Source organism: Seriola dumerili, unplaced genomic scaffold (genome assembly GCF_002260705.1).
Source record: "Seriola dumerili isolate Sdu_G_001 unplaced genomic scaffold, Sdu_1.0 BDQW01000306.1, whole genome shotgun sequence".
In the NCBI taxonomy this organism is placed as follows: domain Eukaryota; kingdom Metazoa; phylum Chordata; class Actinopteri; order Carangiformes; family Carangidae; genus Seriola; species Seriola dumerili.
The window spans coordinates 1,430,949-1,447,881 of NW_019174561.1; the positions used below are offsets into that span (position 1 = coordinate 1,430,949).

Sequence of the window (16,933 nt, forward strand, 5' to 3'; positions counted from 1 at the left end):
TGCCCCCTCTGGCAGCCAAAATTGTATGATCTGAGACAGAGAAAGAGGCAGTGGAGGTATAATTATTCTTAATTAATTATTCATTAATCCTTTATGCAAGTAAGTGGCCATAACACAATGCTAAAATACTACATTACAACTGGAAGTCCTGAATTACAAGTGCTATTAAAGTAAAAGTAAGTATTTTTTGGGAAAACGTTTTTTTTAAAACAACAAAAATCCTGTTCTATTTTTGATAATTATTTCAAATTGATAAAAGTTTTCTTTAAAGGTTAAAGTTAATTATAATAATTATCTCATTTATTCAGAAAAACAGAGCAGAATTTTTTCTCTCAAGTGAATGTATTACGCTTCCATAAGAAGTGTTATTGTAGTTCTTTATTTTTCCATTTTCCTAGAAAGAACCATATAATTTAGTTTCTGATCATTGTATTTGGTATTGATATATGATCATAGGAAATAGTGTGATTAGTTGACACACTTCAGTTGTAAACTCACCACGTCCAATAATTAACATACACCAACTGTACAATATTACTGCTTCTATTTCTGCTATATTTAAAAATCTGACTTGTACCTTTTCATAATCTATCATTTATCTTTTTTTATTTGTAGTATTTGATATTGTTATTTTGTATTTCTTTCTTTGTACTGTCACTTTGCTGCTGTGACACTGCAAATTTCCTCAGTGGGACTAATAAAGGAGTATTTGATCTTATCTTGTCTTATCTTTTCTTATTTTATCTTATCACAACCTTGAGACTTTTATTCCCCCTGTTACATTTTGTCCCATTGAGTGGCTCCATCACAGAGCAATAAGTAAAAGTAAATCTTTAGAATTTACCATCTAAACGCTGCTGATAAAAGGCTATCTGCTCTACTTTTTGTGATGAAAACTGTTTTCTACCATCTTTTCCACTGTCATGAAGGCAACATCAGACAGGGGCGCAGCAGTTGTTCGGTTTCTATTTTGGAGAATCGGTAACAGACGGTATTTGGAAGCAAATCTCGCGTTGTTTCAGGTTGAAGTACAGACACCTGTTTGACCTGCAGCTGTTTCTTTTCAGTCATTTAGTGAAAGTTAAAACGGTTTCTGAGCAGAAAATATCATTTTTAATCATTTCAACTAACTGTATCAAATAATAATAATAATAATAATAATAATAATAATAATGATAATACTTTATTTATAGAGCACTTTTCATACAAGAGATTTAGCTGTAGATGTGAGTGCTTTACAATAAAAAATGAAATAGTTCAGTAGAACAAGGGTGAATAGAAGGACAATGAAATTAGACAATAGAAAGACGAGATGAAAATGAATAAAGATTTTTATTATATAATTTGTTATATTCATGTTATAAGGTAAAACAACTAAGACACATCTATATAGCAGATAACGGAATTATGTCATTAAATACATGTGAAATTGAAGCAGTGGCTTCTTTTTTTTCTGATTTGCATCATTACTACTAAAGACAAAAAGGGCTTTTAATAAATATTATATTTGTGTTTTTTATCAATAGATTAAAACCATAAAACAATGTTGTTGTACAGGACATCGTCCAGCTGACACAGCATCTGGTCTTTTATTTTCTGAACCACAGGGAGGCGCTATAACACCACTGACTTCATCTAACAACAGGAAACTACCTGTGCCACTGTGTGCTACAGGTGTGATGTCAGACCTGTCAGCTGGGTCAAACAATAAACACAAGTGTGTTTATTGTTGAGCGATGTGATTGGTTAAAGCTGAGAGTTTACCCACATGCAGGTTAAAGTGTGTGTGTGTGTGTGTGTGTGTGTGTGTGTGTGTGTGTGTGTGTGTGTGTGTGTGGTTTCTTAAACCAGATTCATTCATATATGAACAAAAGAAAATGAAATCCCTGCCTCTGATTCCCTAACCCTGACTGTCACTCTGTGGTCCTGAGGATTCAGACTCTGACGGTGACGGTGCAGCTGGTCTTCAGGTTCCTGAAGGCGGAGCAGTTGAAGTCCACCATCAGAGTCTTCTCTCCGGTCTTGTAGGGAACAAACGGGAACTGGATCCGGACTCTTCTGTTTCGCTGCAAATCTGGAAGTCTGAAGAACGACAGACACAGAGGGTCACCACAGATTCCACATTTACGACACTGACAGAACCGACAGAACATTTTATTCAATGTATTTTGATTTTAATTGTTTTATTCATCTGTTAAGAAAAGTTGGTGTCAGATAAATAATCTACAAACTACAAATGTACGAAATCTAAACATTTTTTAAATTTCCAACTGTTCACATTAATATAATTTTCAAAATATAAATATAAAGAAAATTAAAAATCTAAATAAATAACAAAGAACTTGAACATCGGCAGATTGTAAATAACACACATTATATGGAGGTTTCCTACTGAAGGGTGTGTGCATGTTAATGATTTTCTCACTTTCCATACGCAAATGTATTATATGTACATGTATTGAATTTTCATATATGAAATATACTGTATGTACACATAAAATAAAAACATATGTAAAAAATATATATGAAACCTATTAGAGATAGATAGATAAACAAATAGATAGATAGATAGATAGATAGATAGATAGATAGATAGATAGATAGATAGATAGATAGATAGATAGACACTTAGATTTAAAACAAATGAAGTCATCTTGATAATACTGTTGATAATAAAAAAGATAATTCTGATTATTGCTGACATTCAATAAACTGCTGCATCAACAGATCAGCTGAATTAATCATATGTGAAAATTAATTGTTATTTGCACCTTTATTTTAACCAACCAACAACCTTGATTACCGTGCACACACACACACACACACACACACACACACACACACACACTGACCTGAACTCCTGCTCCTCTCTCACCAGTCCACTTCCTGACAGCGTCACAGTGCAGTCCGTCAGCGTCTCCTCCAGCGGGTTCATGAAAACCACCTCCGCTCTCGCCTCCTGGTTAAATCTGACCTGACTGCACATCTGGAACACACACACACAGACACTGAGTCAGCCACCTGTAGGAAACTACACTACCCATAATGCATCAGGAAGAAAGAGAAAAAGACTAAACGATGTCAACACAAAACTTTATGTGTAACAGGATGAGATGACAGGTGAGTACAGATGAGTACAGGTGAGTACAGGTGAGTACAGGTGAGATGACAGGTGAGTAAAGTTTTTTTGTACTGACTTTGACAGAGATGGGCGGGTCCAGCAGCACAACGTCGTCCTCAGCCAGGTACTTGTTGTCTGGATTCTGTTTGTCCGTGACGATGGCGGAGATCTTCAAGCTGTCACACTGCACCATGTGTTTGTGGTAGAACGAGAAGGGGACCAGAACCGGGATGGACAGATCTGAAGGAGACGGACGAGGACGGGGGGATTTAAAGTGGGTTCAGGAAACACAGTGTTTGGTACCTGTCCATCAGAGGCTGACTCACCTTTCCCGGGCTGCAGCGTAGCTTCCTTCACCTCGGTCTTGATGTTGACGGCCGGTTTGCCGTTGTACCTCATGGCCTGGACGCTGATGTTGACGGACAGCGGCCTGGTGTCACCGCTCTTACTGGTCAGCACCAGGTTCAGGCTCACATCCTTACCGTTCATCGGCTGGGACACCTGCAGCACCAGAATGTTTCTTATTATTGATCAAAGGACATGTCCAATATATCAAAAAATATAACAGCACATAAAAATCATCATTTAAACGATAAGTAAAACAGGCGAAAATAAAAATGCATAAATAAAAATTAGACATGGGAACATGATTAAATACATAAACAATCAGTCAGAGGTAAAAGGGAAAAAGATTCTATAATTGACAAAAGCTTCTTACTTTTTTCGTTGTTCATTAAATTTTGATTTGATAAGAAAATTTAGTTCTAAGAGAAATGGGGAAAATTTAAGACTTGATCTGGCAAATTTTTGTTGGCGGATAAAGAATTTTGCAATTAGAATACATGAAGGAGATTTGATGGAAGTCACAAATTGACCTATGATGTCACAGAGACGTCAACCAATCCGATCCAGGGTGATCCAGCACCACGAACAAGAGAGAAACATTGGTGTTTGTTCCCACCTCACGAGAGACTCTTGATTCTGAACTCAGGTTTCTTTTAGACTGGTCAGTAAACAGCTGCTAATGCTAACATTAGCTATGTAGCAAAAGCAAAAAACTTACAAACAACTCCTTTATTATTTTAGAAATAAATCTTGATTGATGCCAAGATTTGCACCAGAGTGAGATTGTTACTAAAAGGTTGTCAGTTTAATACAAAGACTAGCAGGGAAGTGATGAGACGGTTCGACGGGGCTGGGGCTAGCTGGTTAGCATGCTAACTTCAGTAGAAGAAAAGAAGTGATAGAAATAGAAGCAAAACAAGACTGTTTCTTTCCACCTCTGGAGACAGCTGTTGGCGAGTAAAGGAATGAAGTTTGATGCTGAACTCACAACATTTCCACTAGATTGGTAAGTAAACAGCTGCTAATGCTAATGTTAGCTATGTAGCGACAGCAAAACTTACAGAAAGCTCCTTTAATGTTAAATGTAGCTACAAGTGCAGGTAAACTTTTTTTTTGTTAGCTTTGGTTAAATTCAGTTTAAAATAATTAATTTTTCAATACTTTATAGGTCTTGCACATGGGTGTGGCCAAATGGCTTGATAGCGCCCCCTATTGTGGCAAAAAATTGCACTAGGTTTCACCTACATGCATGAAACTTGGTAGGTACTAGTTACATACCAAAACATACAAAAAACATCATTACAACCCATACCCTTAACCCAACAGGAAGTCAGACATTTTGAATTTAATCTACAATTTTTGCAATTTAAAGACGTCATGCTTTAACAAACTCCTCCTAAGGAAATAAGCAGATCGACATCATATTTGGTCAGTCTTGTCTTAAGATATTTACAATGTTAAATTGCCAAGCTTTTGAGTTTTCATTGGAGAACCCACCCATGGCGGCACGGAGAAGTTTGTTGATTTGCCATGAAACAGGAAGTTGCTATAACTCCCGCAGGCAGTGTCCAAACAGGCCGAAACTTTATGTATTTGATAAGAATCCAGTCCTGAACAAATCTACATGCCGACATTCAGTTATAGTAATAGCGCTCCCTTGTGGTGACAGGAAATGTAATGTTTCAGCAACCCCTAGAAAATTTCAAAAAGGCACTTGCATCCCAGCGGTTTCACCTACATGTATGAAATTTGGTAGGCATATGTACCATGCCAAGACTTACAAAAAAGCCTCATGCAGCCATAGTCTAGGCCATTTTTAATTTAATTTTTGCAATTTTGGTGCCGTTTTTTTTATTTGAGGACATGATACTTGAACAAACCTCCTATATAATTGATGAGATCGACATCATGTTTTGGTCAGTCTCATCATGTGAGCTTTGCGATGTTAAATTGCAAAGTGTTTGTGAGTTTTCGTTGGAGGACTCGCTTGTGGCAGTGCAGTAAATTTCAAAGTGACTGACGATTGCTACCATATGCGGCTGCTTTAACCGGCCTACTGCGAACCCACAAGGTGCACAGGACTACGAGGGCCCACTCAATGCTGCTTGCAGCTTTAATTGTATTTCATTTTATTATATTTTCTTCAGATCCCCCTCAGACAAACTCTCCATTGTTCTTGTGTGCAGACTTTACCTCACCCAAACTGGTCTTGAAGTTATTAAAATTTGAAAAACTGGACGCCATAGTAAAGTTAAGTTCTTTCCTGATGTGTGTTGTAATATAAACTGCTGCCCCAAAATAAAGAATGTGTAAAGGGAAACTCTGGATCGTACCTCCTCAAACCTCATGGACACAGGCAGAGGAAGGATGACGTCAAGATTTTCTTCATCTGTCTCCTCCACCACATGGTTCCCTCCATTCGACATTGGTGTAGTTACGTTTGTGGGTGAGTCGCTAGGTAAGACTGCAGATGAGTGCATGATTAAGTCTCTGGATAAGTCTCCAGTGGTGGCGTGATTAAAGGCCTCCCTCTCCTCCTTGGAGCCTGTAAGAGAGGGGGGGGGCTGATGTAAGTCAATCTGCAGAGGCACCGGGAGTTCAACACATCTTTATCAATGGATTTTCACAGCTGTGTCTGAATGAATGAGTGGAGCTCCCCCTGTTGTTGTACCTAACAGGCCGCAGAGCTGTTAACCATACGTACAGAGCTTCTATAGACCATAGTCACACGGTGGCCATTTTCCTCTGACGCTACACTAATGTTGTACTGCTGTGTTCCAGGTTACAGTCACAAAAACATAGAGAACCTGACACATCGTTTCTATTTGATCAATGAGCAACAGAAAAAACAACAGATCACTGTATCTCAACCTTTTCCAACTCATGACCCACTTGAAATTCTCAAAAATGTTGATGGCCCACATCCAACCTGTGACAATATGGAAGCAGAAAAATACCTCCTGACAGCATGATATTATATCGATCAAACACGGGCTTACCAGAGTGGTAATCTTTAATAATTAGTAGTAATTGTCTTTGCAAATTGTTTAAATTGTTGTTAAATTGTTTTGCAAATGATTTGATGGCCCACTTGCAAAACCTTCGCGGCCCACCAGTGGGCCCCTGCCCACAGGTTGGAAACCACTGCAATAGATAATGAAAATCCTAAGAGACATCAACTCATATTTCAAGGTAAAACAACATAATTGATAACCAATTAGCTACAGCTAATGTTAGCATTCAACAACTTCTGAGCTTACATTATGTTTGATAGAGCTACATGATACAAGAGGCAGTAAATAAATTTATTCTAAAATATAAACACAGATCTCAGACACGTTTAGTTCAGTCTGGAAGTAAAACACACTTGATAAAATCAAGCTAGCAATGTAGCATTAGCTTGCTTGCTCTGTTCTCACCTGGTGAAGTTAGCAGTGATTTTAGTTAATGTTTAACATTTGCACTGACAACTTTAGAAGCACTAAAACTGACCTTTTAGTGAATTGCAAACTTCACGTTTGCTAGCCTAGCATTAGCTTCCAGTGCTTCCAGTGTGGGCCGGTCTTTACCTTCAACAACTGGAAAATTCATCTTCCTATTTATCAATGTGGTCAAAAGAAAGTGAGGTAAATAAATCATGTTTTCAACCATGTTGTCGTTGTCACTGAGGATTTACTCAGAGACATTGACGTGTTCAAGGCTTCCCACCCTCAGTATGACGTCAGAGGAAAATGGCCGCCATGTGAATACTATTGGCTGATTTTGTCCTGAGCAGACTAAACCTACTGAATCAGTGTCTATGTGATCAGCTGAGGTGTGTGTAGACAGCTGAGGAGTGTGTGATCAGCTGAGGTGTGTGTGGACAGCTGAGGAGTGTGTGATCAGCTGAGGTGTGTGTGATCAGCTGAGGTGTGTGTGATCAGCTGAGGAGTGTGTGTGATCAGCTGAGGTGTGTGTGGACAGCTGAGGAGTCTGTGGACAGCTGAGGAGTGTGTGGACAGCTGAGGAGTGTGTGATCAGCTGAGGTGTGTGTGATCAGCTGAGGTGTGTGTGGACAGCTGAGGTGTGTGTGGACAGCTGAGGAGTGTGTGATCAGCTGAGGTGTGTGTGGACAGCTGAGGAGTGTGTGGACAGCTGAGGTGTGTGTGGACAGCTGAGGTGTGTGTGGACAGCTGAGGTGTGTGTGTGATCAGCTGAGGTGTGTGTGATCAGCTGAGGTGTGTGTGATCAGCTGAGGTGTGTGACCCACCCTCTCTGTATTTGTAGTTGTTGGTGACGTCCTTCCTGTGATTGGAGCCCACAGACTTGGTGGAGATGCTGTGACCCACTCTCTTTGAGTCAGAGTAGATCTTCACCTTGGAGCCGTCAGCTTTGACCTGACAGGAAACAGGAAACAGGAAATGAAATGACGTGTCTAAGCTGTTGTATTTAACTGTGTGAGGGTGTGATGTGTTCACTGACCAGCCAGTCCACACAGTCAGCGTTCACCTCGGCAAAGACAAACGGGAGGTCGTATTTAGAGTTCATGTGTCCGTTCTTGATGGCGGTGAGGGGGGCGGGACCACAGCAGTAAACACCTGCAGACAGACAGACAGACAGACAGAAAGTCAGACAGACAGACAGACAGAAAGTCAGACAGACAGACAGACAGACAGACAGACAGACAGACAGACAGACAGACAGAAAGTCAGACAGACAGACAGACAGACAGACAGACAGACAGACAGACAGACAGACAGACAGACAGACAGACAGACAGACAGACAGACAGACAGACAGACAGACAGACAGACAGACAGACAGACAGACAGACAGACAGACAGACAGACAGACAGACAGACAGACAGACAGACAGACAGACAGACAGACAGACAGACAGACAGACAGACAGACAGACAGACAGACAGACAGACAGACAGACAGACAGACAGACAGACAGACAGACAGACAGACAGACAGACAGACAGACAGACAGACAGACAGACAGACAGACAGACAGACAGACAGACAGACAGACAGACAGACAGACAGACAGAAAGTCAGACAGACAGACAGACAGACAGACAGACAGACAGACAGACAGAAAGTCAGACAGGCAGACAGGGACAGTAAGCTCCTCTTTTTTCTGAATTAATCAGTTTTGTCTTTTGATTTCTTTAGAGAAAAGTTTTATTTAAAAAATCAGATCAGACTTAAAACATTTTGCAGAAGTTCATGTTCAGGACGTGGTTCTTCATTCTCAGACTCCACAGCACAATTATATAATGTCTCAAATAATCTAAAGAGATCAGAAGATGTTTAGTACAAATATATAGATGCTTTCCTATACACTTGTTTGTTTGACACTGGAATCACTGACAGGGACAGAGACAGGGGTCAGAGGTCAGAGGTCAGGGTGTGAAAGCAGGCTCTCAGAGCTGAGAGAAAACGTTAAACCACAGATTTGTTACCGTCGCTCTTCTCCTGAGGCGTCGGGTCCAGAACTTGCCAGCCGTCGAATTTCCCATCAGCTGACAGGTCAGGACGTCTCATCCACCCCTCCACCCACACATGGAAGTTCCTGCAACACAGAACAACATCCAGACTCTCAGACTCTTTGGTTTTTACTTTGGGTTTCATTTCTTTTGTCTGTTTCATTGATCTCATTGTTTTAATAAATGTATTTGTAAATACTAATTGACACTCACATTATTGTTTTGTTTTTATGTTGGTACAACACTTTATTACTGTGAGCTATTCAAATAATTCTGCAATAATTAATTATTTAATTACAATCATTATCATGTGCGTCCTCCTAAAGCAAACAAACTCATAAAACAACAACAGGGCTGAAACGTGTCGATCATAAAACCTGGTTTTAAAGAGCAGAGAGTCAAAGTCCCAGAAACAAGAACGAGCTGAACTCTGAACAAACCTGTTCTCTGCAGGAACCCATTTATCATTAGGAACCTGCAGGCAACAGAAACAAACTGACACAACATTGATCCATTGTCACTTTTTAACCTGTTAAGCCTCTAGGGATGCTGGGGGGGTACACCTCGCCTAGACAGACATACCCTAAATAACTCCACGACTATCCATTTGCAAGAGCTTGGTCACTTTGGATAGGTAAGACGTCAGAGAGAAATATAAGATGGAGACATGAATCCTTTGAAGTCACAGTCAGTGTTTAGTGTCTGGCTGGAGGCTCATGTGGTTTCCAAACACTCGACATTGTTGCGGAGAGAATGTAAAGCATCAGAGACAGTAACTCTCTGACAGGTGAAGCTCTGACAGGTGAAGCTCTCAGTCACCACACCTGAACTATGCTGGATATTCAGTGGGTGGTAAAGTTAAAAGCCAGCTGCGGTTAGCGAGTGCTGACAGGTCGATGTGATTTATTAACTCATCAGCTGTCATCACACCACACGTCTGATCTCTCATATTAAAATTTAAATATCAGCTAAGTTATTTACTGGGGCATTCGAGCGTGAACACACTGACACAGGAAGCTCACAGGATCTGTTTGATCTGTGCAGCTCCAATCAAAACCTCATGACGACTGACGTGATTCAAACACACACAGGATTAAAACCTGAGGTCTAGTTTTAAATCCCTTCAGCTCATTGTTTATACTCACTGCTCTCACCATCGTCTCCAGCTGTTGTGCACAAGTGGAGCAGTTAGCAGCTGAAGAGAGAGAGTGTTGGGTGGAGACCAAACCGGAGTTAAAAGCAACGTTAACACTCGTCCGCTGTCTCCCGGTGTTTTACACACCATCATCACACCGGTAAAGATTATAGTGAATTGTTATGACCTTGTAATAAAAGTGGATTGCTACAACATTACGTGTGTGTGTGTGTGTGTGTGTGTGTGTGTGTGTGTGCGCGTGTGTGTGTGTGTGCGTGTGTGTCTCACCAGACACTGTCCCTGGTCTTCTTCTCCCTGACTCCGTAGTCGGCGTGATAAACGTCGATCAGCAGGTTCTGGTTGCAGTCGTGAGCCGACTGGAAGTTGGTGATGACGCGGCAGGGGATACCGAGCAGACGCATCACTGCAACACACATAGTTTGGACTCATTCAGACATTCATATTCCCTTCATTATTATTCATATTTTTTATTTAATATTATAGCAATGAACAAAAATGAGTAGACAAACAATAATTATATTCACAAATTCATATATAGACACATGGTGAGAGACGACGTCAGAGAAATATGTGGGGAAAGTCGAGACTGTTGGTACGGAAGCTGAGAAAGGCCATACTCACAAATACTTATTTATCCTGTTAATTCAAGATAACAAAGCTCATTATCCCGAGATAACGAGATACCACCAGGAGAAAACGTTTGGAGTTAAACCAGAAAGAAGAAAATAAAAAGTGAAGCTACACTTTTATTTCGTGTAGTAAATCTCTGTTATGTAGTTAATTTTTTTGATGACATTACTTTTAATTTCAGTCTTTTCTTCTGTGCTTCACTTGTATGAAACACGCTGAGGTGAGGAACTCCGATCAGTCAAAAGCTTTTCTCTCTGAACCGTCAGTCCAAGCTGCGTCACTGCAAACACACCTCAGTGTGTGAACGGCAGCTGTTATTAAGACTTCAGTCATGTGATCAGCGTCGACACGATGAGTCGGATGATGTGTTTTCCTGAGGTGTTAAAACATGTTCTATTGTTGTCATGCTCTGATCTGGCTGTTATAACATGATGTTTGTGGCTGAAGGGAACAGATTCTCAAAATCATTTTTACTCCTTTTGTTTACACTGATGGAAAATGTGTTTTCAACCAATCAAATTAAAGTTTTAAGGGCAAAACATTTAATTGAAGCTGCAACTAAAGATAATGTGTGTAATGAATTATTTTAATAATAATATTTACTGATTTTTAATGAAGAAGCGACAGAAGCGTTATGGCGTTCACTTGAGAGAAAAAAATTCATCTGTTTTTCTGAATTAATGAGATAATTATCATAATTAATTATGTTAATTAAAACTTAAAAAAGAAACTTTTTTTCCGTGAGAAGCTGCAGCCACAGAACATGAATATATATCAAACAGTTTTGTTCCAGGTGAGAAGCTGTAGAGTCAGACGTTACCTGAACACATCACTCCGGCGAACACCCAGCACTGCCCGTACTTGATCGGGCGGCAGTTAGAGTTGTACCACCTTTTGAGAATGGCATGGCTGCCGTTCCAGTGAGTGGGCGGGACCCCGCCGGCAAACGAGCCGCTCCAGTTCCCCTGCAGGACGCCACGGTCGTCTGCGCAGTTGATCTGACAGAAAACAGACAAATGAGATTCATGTGATCGTTTTACTGTTGCAGACGTGAACTCAGACGTATTCACCTTGATATTAAACATATCTGTTAAGTCTTTGTTTATATTTTGAAAACTGGGTAATCTCTGTCTTCTTCTTCTTTGTCTTCTTCTTCTTCCTCTCCTCTTTTGTGGCACAAGTTCAACAAGTTTAATTGAACAGACCAACAGTGTCAAGTTATTCAGCATTCTGATGGTAGAAGCTATTCATCAATAACATATTATTAAACCAGCCTGGATTATTACATTACAAATGATTTACTAATATTTATAAGTTCAGATGTGATGGTTCTTTATAAAGTGAAAAAAATGAATGAAATAATAAACAGTTATTAGTTTCTAACTTTGCAGTAGCCAAAAAGATTTTAAGCAAGCTAACCTTCTCACAACAACAATGCTAACATACAGATGCTACGCAGATATATTGTTTAGCACGTCCATCATCTTAGTTTAACATGTTAGCATGCTAACATTTGCTACCGACTGTAAATAAAGATGGACTTCGCCTCTGTGACATCACCCATAGGTCTCTGAAGCTCAGAGTGAGCTGCTCTACCGTCGCCATCTTGGCAGTGTCTGACTCCGCCCCAAACTCCCAGCTAATTCAAACATGGTCAAAGAAGAGGGGTGTGTGTGAAGCACACATTCCCATTAGCTTTGTTAGGAAAGCTGGCCATCAGGGAGTCTTGCTCGAAGGCTAGCCCATGGCTAATCCATTTATTGGCTAATTAGCTGGTTAACAAACTAAGTTAACCAGCTAAGTATATGATGAGCGCAGATACTGATAACTGCTAATTAGTTACTAGAATTACGCCGAGCAGACAGCTAACTAACTGTGACAGCACCCACCTGTCACTCAAAAAGGCCACGCCCTCAATCCTCCATAACTTTAGTCCTTAATAAAATGTAAACAGGTGAGTTATATAAACAGGTGTCATGAAGGAGGAAATTAGCTCTAGAGACCAAAACAGTTTTTGTACCAGGCTGTAAACATGTTTATTTCTGCTGTAAAGTTGGACATTTTAACATGGGAGTCTATGGGGACTGACTCACTGCTGGAGCCAGACTCTAGTGGTCGTTAGAGGAACTGCAGCTTCTGGTTTTGACACAACAGTCAGAAACATCAGCTCATTTATGTCACAAAAACAGGTTTGGAGATAAAGATGCAGAGGTCGTGACCTACCATGGCGCTGACTACACGCCCGACGTAGATGGGGTTACAGCGAGCGGCGACATCATCAGCTGGGTCCCACAAGTGTTTACGGTTCACGTCCAGCATCTTCATACAGATCTTCACCATGTCGTCCTCAAACTGGAACGTAGACACTGATCAATACCGTGACGTTTAACCACAACTGAAACTTCAAGATGTCCTGCATGAGAGCAGCTGATAACCACTGAATATCTAATATGTAAAATTTAAAGCATTGAGAGTTTTTCTTTTTCTTTTTTAAGAAAACATTTCTGAATTAATGAGATTTTTTATTTACTATAATTATTTTTACTATAAACTTTTCTCAAAAAAAATCCTCTTTTTTCTGAATTAACGAGATCTTTTTTTTTTGAAGAGTTCATTTTTTTGTTTTCCTGGATTAACGAGATTTTAAAATCTTAAATTTTAAATTATTTGGTGTGTGTGTGTGTGTGTACCCGTGTGTGTGTGTGTGTGTGTGTGTGTGTGTGTCTCTGTGTGTGTGTGTGTGTGTCTCTGTGTGTGTGTGTGTGTGTGTGTGTGTGTGTGTGTCTCTGTGTGTGTGTGTACCCGTGTGTGTCTCTGTGTGTGTGTGTGTGTGTGTGTGTGTGTGTGTGTGTGTGTACCTGTGCATAGTCCCAGTAACAAGGGGATATGTATCTTCCACTTCCTCTGTAGATGATTCCCTGTTCGTTCATCACGTACTCCTGACGTTCCCGCTCATCAGGCAGAAACACCCAGTCGTCTGCAGGAGAGAGAGTCAAGGTCTGACTGAGGTCAAAGGTCATCAGCAACATGTTTTTAAAGCATGAGAAGTAACAGACAGTGATGTCACAGCAGTCCCAGGTAAACAGGCGATGTACCTGGACACCAGGGGTTGAAGAGAACCGTCAGCGTCACCGGCAGCGACTCTCCGTGCCTGTTGCTCACAGACAGCTTGTACTGTCCTATGGGGGTGTCAGACGGGGGGGTGATGGTAAGAGCTATGGCCGTCTGTGGGTAGCTCTTCTTAAGCTCCACCCTCCACACCGCCTTCGCTGACGAGGAACGTCGCACGTTGTCCGGGACGGCGAAGCAGGACTTGGTCCCCTGGTCCTCAGATGGAAATTCACCTGCGGAGAGGGACAACACTCTTATCGTATCTTCTATCATGTATAGAAAATATATCTCAGCAAATAAATCAATACGTAGAAACAAAAACAGGCAAAGTTAAAAAAGCTGCAGAGTTAAAAATAAAAAAAGAATTACATGAACAAATAAAAACAAATAAATTATATAAAGGAGAAAGAGGCATTTTATATGAAGTGTTTATAAAAACCCACCTGTGTCCCGTTGCTGCATCTCTTCCTCTCTCTCCCTCCTTCTCTCTCTCTCTCTCTTTCTCTCTCTCTGTCTCTCTCTGTCTCTCTCTCTGTCTCTCTCTGTCTCTCTCTGTCTGTCTGTCTCTCTCTCTCTCTCTCTGTGTCTCTCTGTCTCTCTCTCTGTCTCAAAAATAACTTAAAATGCATGTCTCTTTCATGTTACCATCTTTTTTTCTTAGCTAGCTAAGCTAATGCTAGCCGTGGCTTCCTTTTCGTTAGCTTGATTTATCTCTCCTGTTTAACTGTGTGAAAGTTTTAAAAGCTGCTTTTACAGAAGTCAGACATTTTTTTAAGGCATCATCAGTTTTATATGATGAAACAGGAAGTCAGACATTTAGTCGCTGCGTTCTGGTTTTGTAAAGCAGCAAAAATGTCAAGGTGGTCTGAAAAGAAAATATTCAAAGTGAAAGACTGACCGGTCTCTGCGGTGAAGTTCAGGTGATGAAGGTCATGGTTGAAAGCCTGGGTCAGGTGGAGGGTCACGGTGAAGGGCTGACCTCGTCTCACGATCAGCTGATCCACTGAGATTTCACTGGTGTGATGTTCAGTGTTGTTGGTTTGACTGTGGAGGTCCACGGCCTTCAGGACTGAGGGAGGTGAAGACACAAACACGTTCACGCTCAGTGTCACAGGTCACTCAAAAACTCTTTTCAATAAACACACTGATATAAATGTCTGAGAGGGATTTATTAACAGGTTGAAGTTTTGATTCTTTCATGTCCAAAATGTGTGAACAAGAGAAAAAGATACAGAAGCCGGTTTCAGGAGCGAACAGGCTGCGCGTGTTGCAGGTGATGGCGCTGTAACGCTGGCAGAAGCCCAGGAGGGCGCGGTGAGAAAATAAACACCGCTGATGTGGAGAACAAATCTGTGTCACTGGGGCGAGACAGAACAGACACAACAGAGTCTGTTCCTCCACTTCAGGTTCTCTTGAGAACGTCCACCCTCCAAACGTAAACACGGCCTCCGGGCTGATGAGTTCGGGTTGAGCTCCACCTGTCTGAGAGGATTCGCTGCACAGAGAGAAGGATCCAGCTGAAGGTCGAGGCGTCGTCTATTTATTTATCTATTTGTAATTATTTAACTTATTTTTATATTTTTTCCTTTTATTTATTGTGTTGTTTAATTTTATTCTTTTTTTGTTTTTTGTCACATTGATTTATCTGTTTGTGATCGATTAGGAAATGGACAGATTCCAAACATGCTGCAGGAACACTGTCATTTATTTAGTTTTTTGGATGTTGTGCTTCAGACTCATGGAATAACATACAACACACTTAAAATTCAGATTCCCTGAAAACACTGGAACAGTTTAGAAATGTGATTTTAAATCTCTGAAATCATAATGTTTCTGAATGTTTGTATTTCTGATTGTTTTCTCTGAGGGTCGGCCTCAATGATGAATAAATAAAGGTTGATGATGATGATTTAAATACTGATAAAGAGATCCAGCTCCTCATACGACACACACACTTCAATTAAACTGTTTTTTTCTCTGGTTTCTTTTGTCTTTTGTCTCTTCTTTGTTTTTAATCTTCATACTTTTAACATCTGTCTTTGATTGATCCGTTCATCCTCCACGAAACACATAGTTTAGTTTTGTTTGTATGAAATGACGAAATGAGTCCAGGTCTGGGCACAGATCAGACCCAGGCTGGAGATCAGGTCCACGTCAGAAACAGATCCTCAGAGATCAGAACCTGATGCAGCAGCTGAGCGACGCTGCAGAACGTAATGAGCAACAGGAAGCAGCAGGATGAAGCTCCGTCATAAACATCATCGCAAACATCATCCAGCATTTAATCATATTCATTATTATGCAATTACATTTATTCTAATTGATTTTGCATTTTATCTTTTACTGTGTCTTTGAGTGTCTGGAAAGGTGTCTATAAATAAAATGTTTTATTATTATTAAAGTTTGTTTGTGTTTTTTAGCTTTATTGATCCTTGAAATCGAACTTAACTAATTAAATGAAAAATGTATCAATTATCTTGTGACCATTTTTCCTACATGTAATGAGATTTACAGAGAAACCTTCAGAACCTGAATGCGTCCTTTGAATTAATGTCTCTGATGTATTTTCTTTATTTTACTTTTATTTATATTTTTCATTTCTTTCACATTGTTATTGTAAATATTTCATTATTATTATTTGTATTCAAGCTTTTTGACCTGCAGCAGTTTTCCTTTGTCTTTCTTTATATTTTTTCTTCTTGTTTTGCATCAGTAGGTGTGAAAACAAGGAACGTGTCAGCGGCTGCAGAGATCTGACGCTGAAGGGAACAATAACAAATAAAGTTCACTCACCAGATAAAGACATCTCTGCAGACGGTTTGCTCTCAGCTGTAGATGTAGAATCAGTGGAATGTTCTCTGGTCAGTTCTCAGCTGCTCACTGACAGGTGACCCAGCGCTGGTGGATTTTATAGCATCAGCCAGCCACGCCCCCTTTCCAGATTCAGGTGGAACGTGTCTGACGACCTGGACAGTTCCACTTCCTGCTGATTTCACTCAACACCACATGTGACTGTAAACTATTGGCCCTGTTATTGCACAGTATTATACATATTATTATGTAGTATATATATACAGGTCATTATAAAACATGAGT

At 40.3% G+C, this 16,933-nt stretch overlaps 1 protein-coding gene across 1 annotated transcript; it reads right to left on the reverse strand.

Moving 5' to 3' along the window:
• Nucleotides 1–1,345: 1,345 nt before the first annotated feature.
• LOC111231564 (protein-glutamine gamma-glutamyltransferase E-like) lies at nt 1,346–16,703 on the reverse strand. The gene is made up of 15 exons (XM_022758709.1): nt 16,631–16,703; nt 14,736–14,906; nt 13,822–14,070; nt 13,585–13,703; nt 12,950–13,078; nt 11,547–11,724; nt 10,364–10,499; nt 8,917–9,026; nt 7,928–8,043; nt 7,716–7,842; nt 5,800–6,011; nt 3,448–3,622; nt 3,198–3,361; nt 2,853–2,986; nt 1,346–2,082 (listed from the first exon to the last, which is right to left on the reverse strand). Exons 1-15 carry the CDS (start codon nt 16,641–16,643, stop codon nt 1,935–1,937), a joined length of 2,181 nt encoding a protein of 726 aa, XP_022614430.1. The 5' UTR covers nt 16,644–16,703; the 3' UTR covers nt 1,346–1,934.
• Between the last annotated feature and the right edge of the window lie 230 nt (nt 16,704–16,933).

What these genes read in the sequence shown, in the direction of transcription:
- LOC111231564 (XM_022758709.1), bottom strand. An exon ending in CGCCGGAGTGATGTGTTCAG is followed by an intron (nt 10,500 to 11,546) that starts GTAACGTCTGAC and finishes TGTGTGTTGCAG; the next exon opens with TGATGCGTCTGCTCGGTATC. An exon ending in CTGACTGTGTGGACTGGCTG is followed by an intron (nt 7,843 to 7,927) that starts GTCAGTGAACAC and finishes GTTTCCTGTCAG; the next exon opens with GTCAAAGCTGACGGCTCCAA.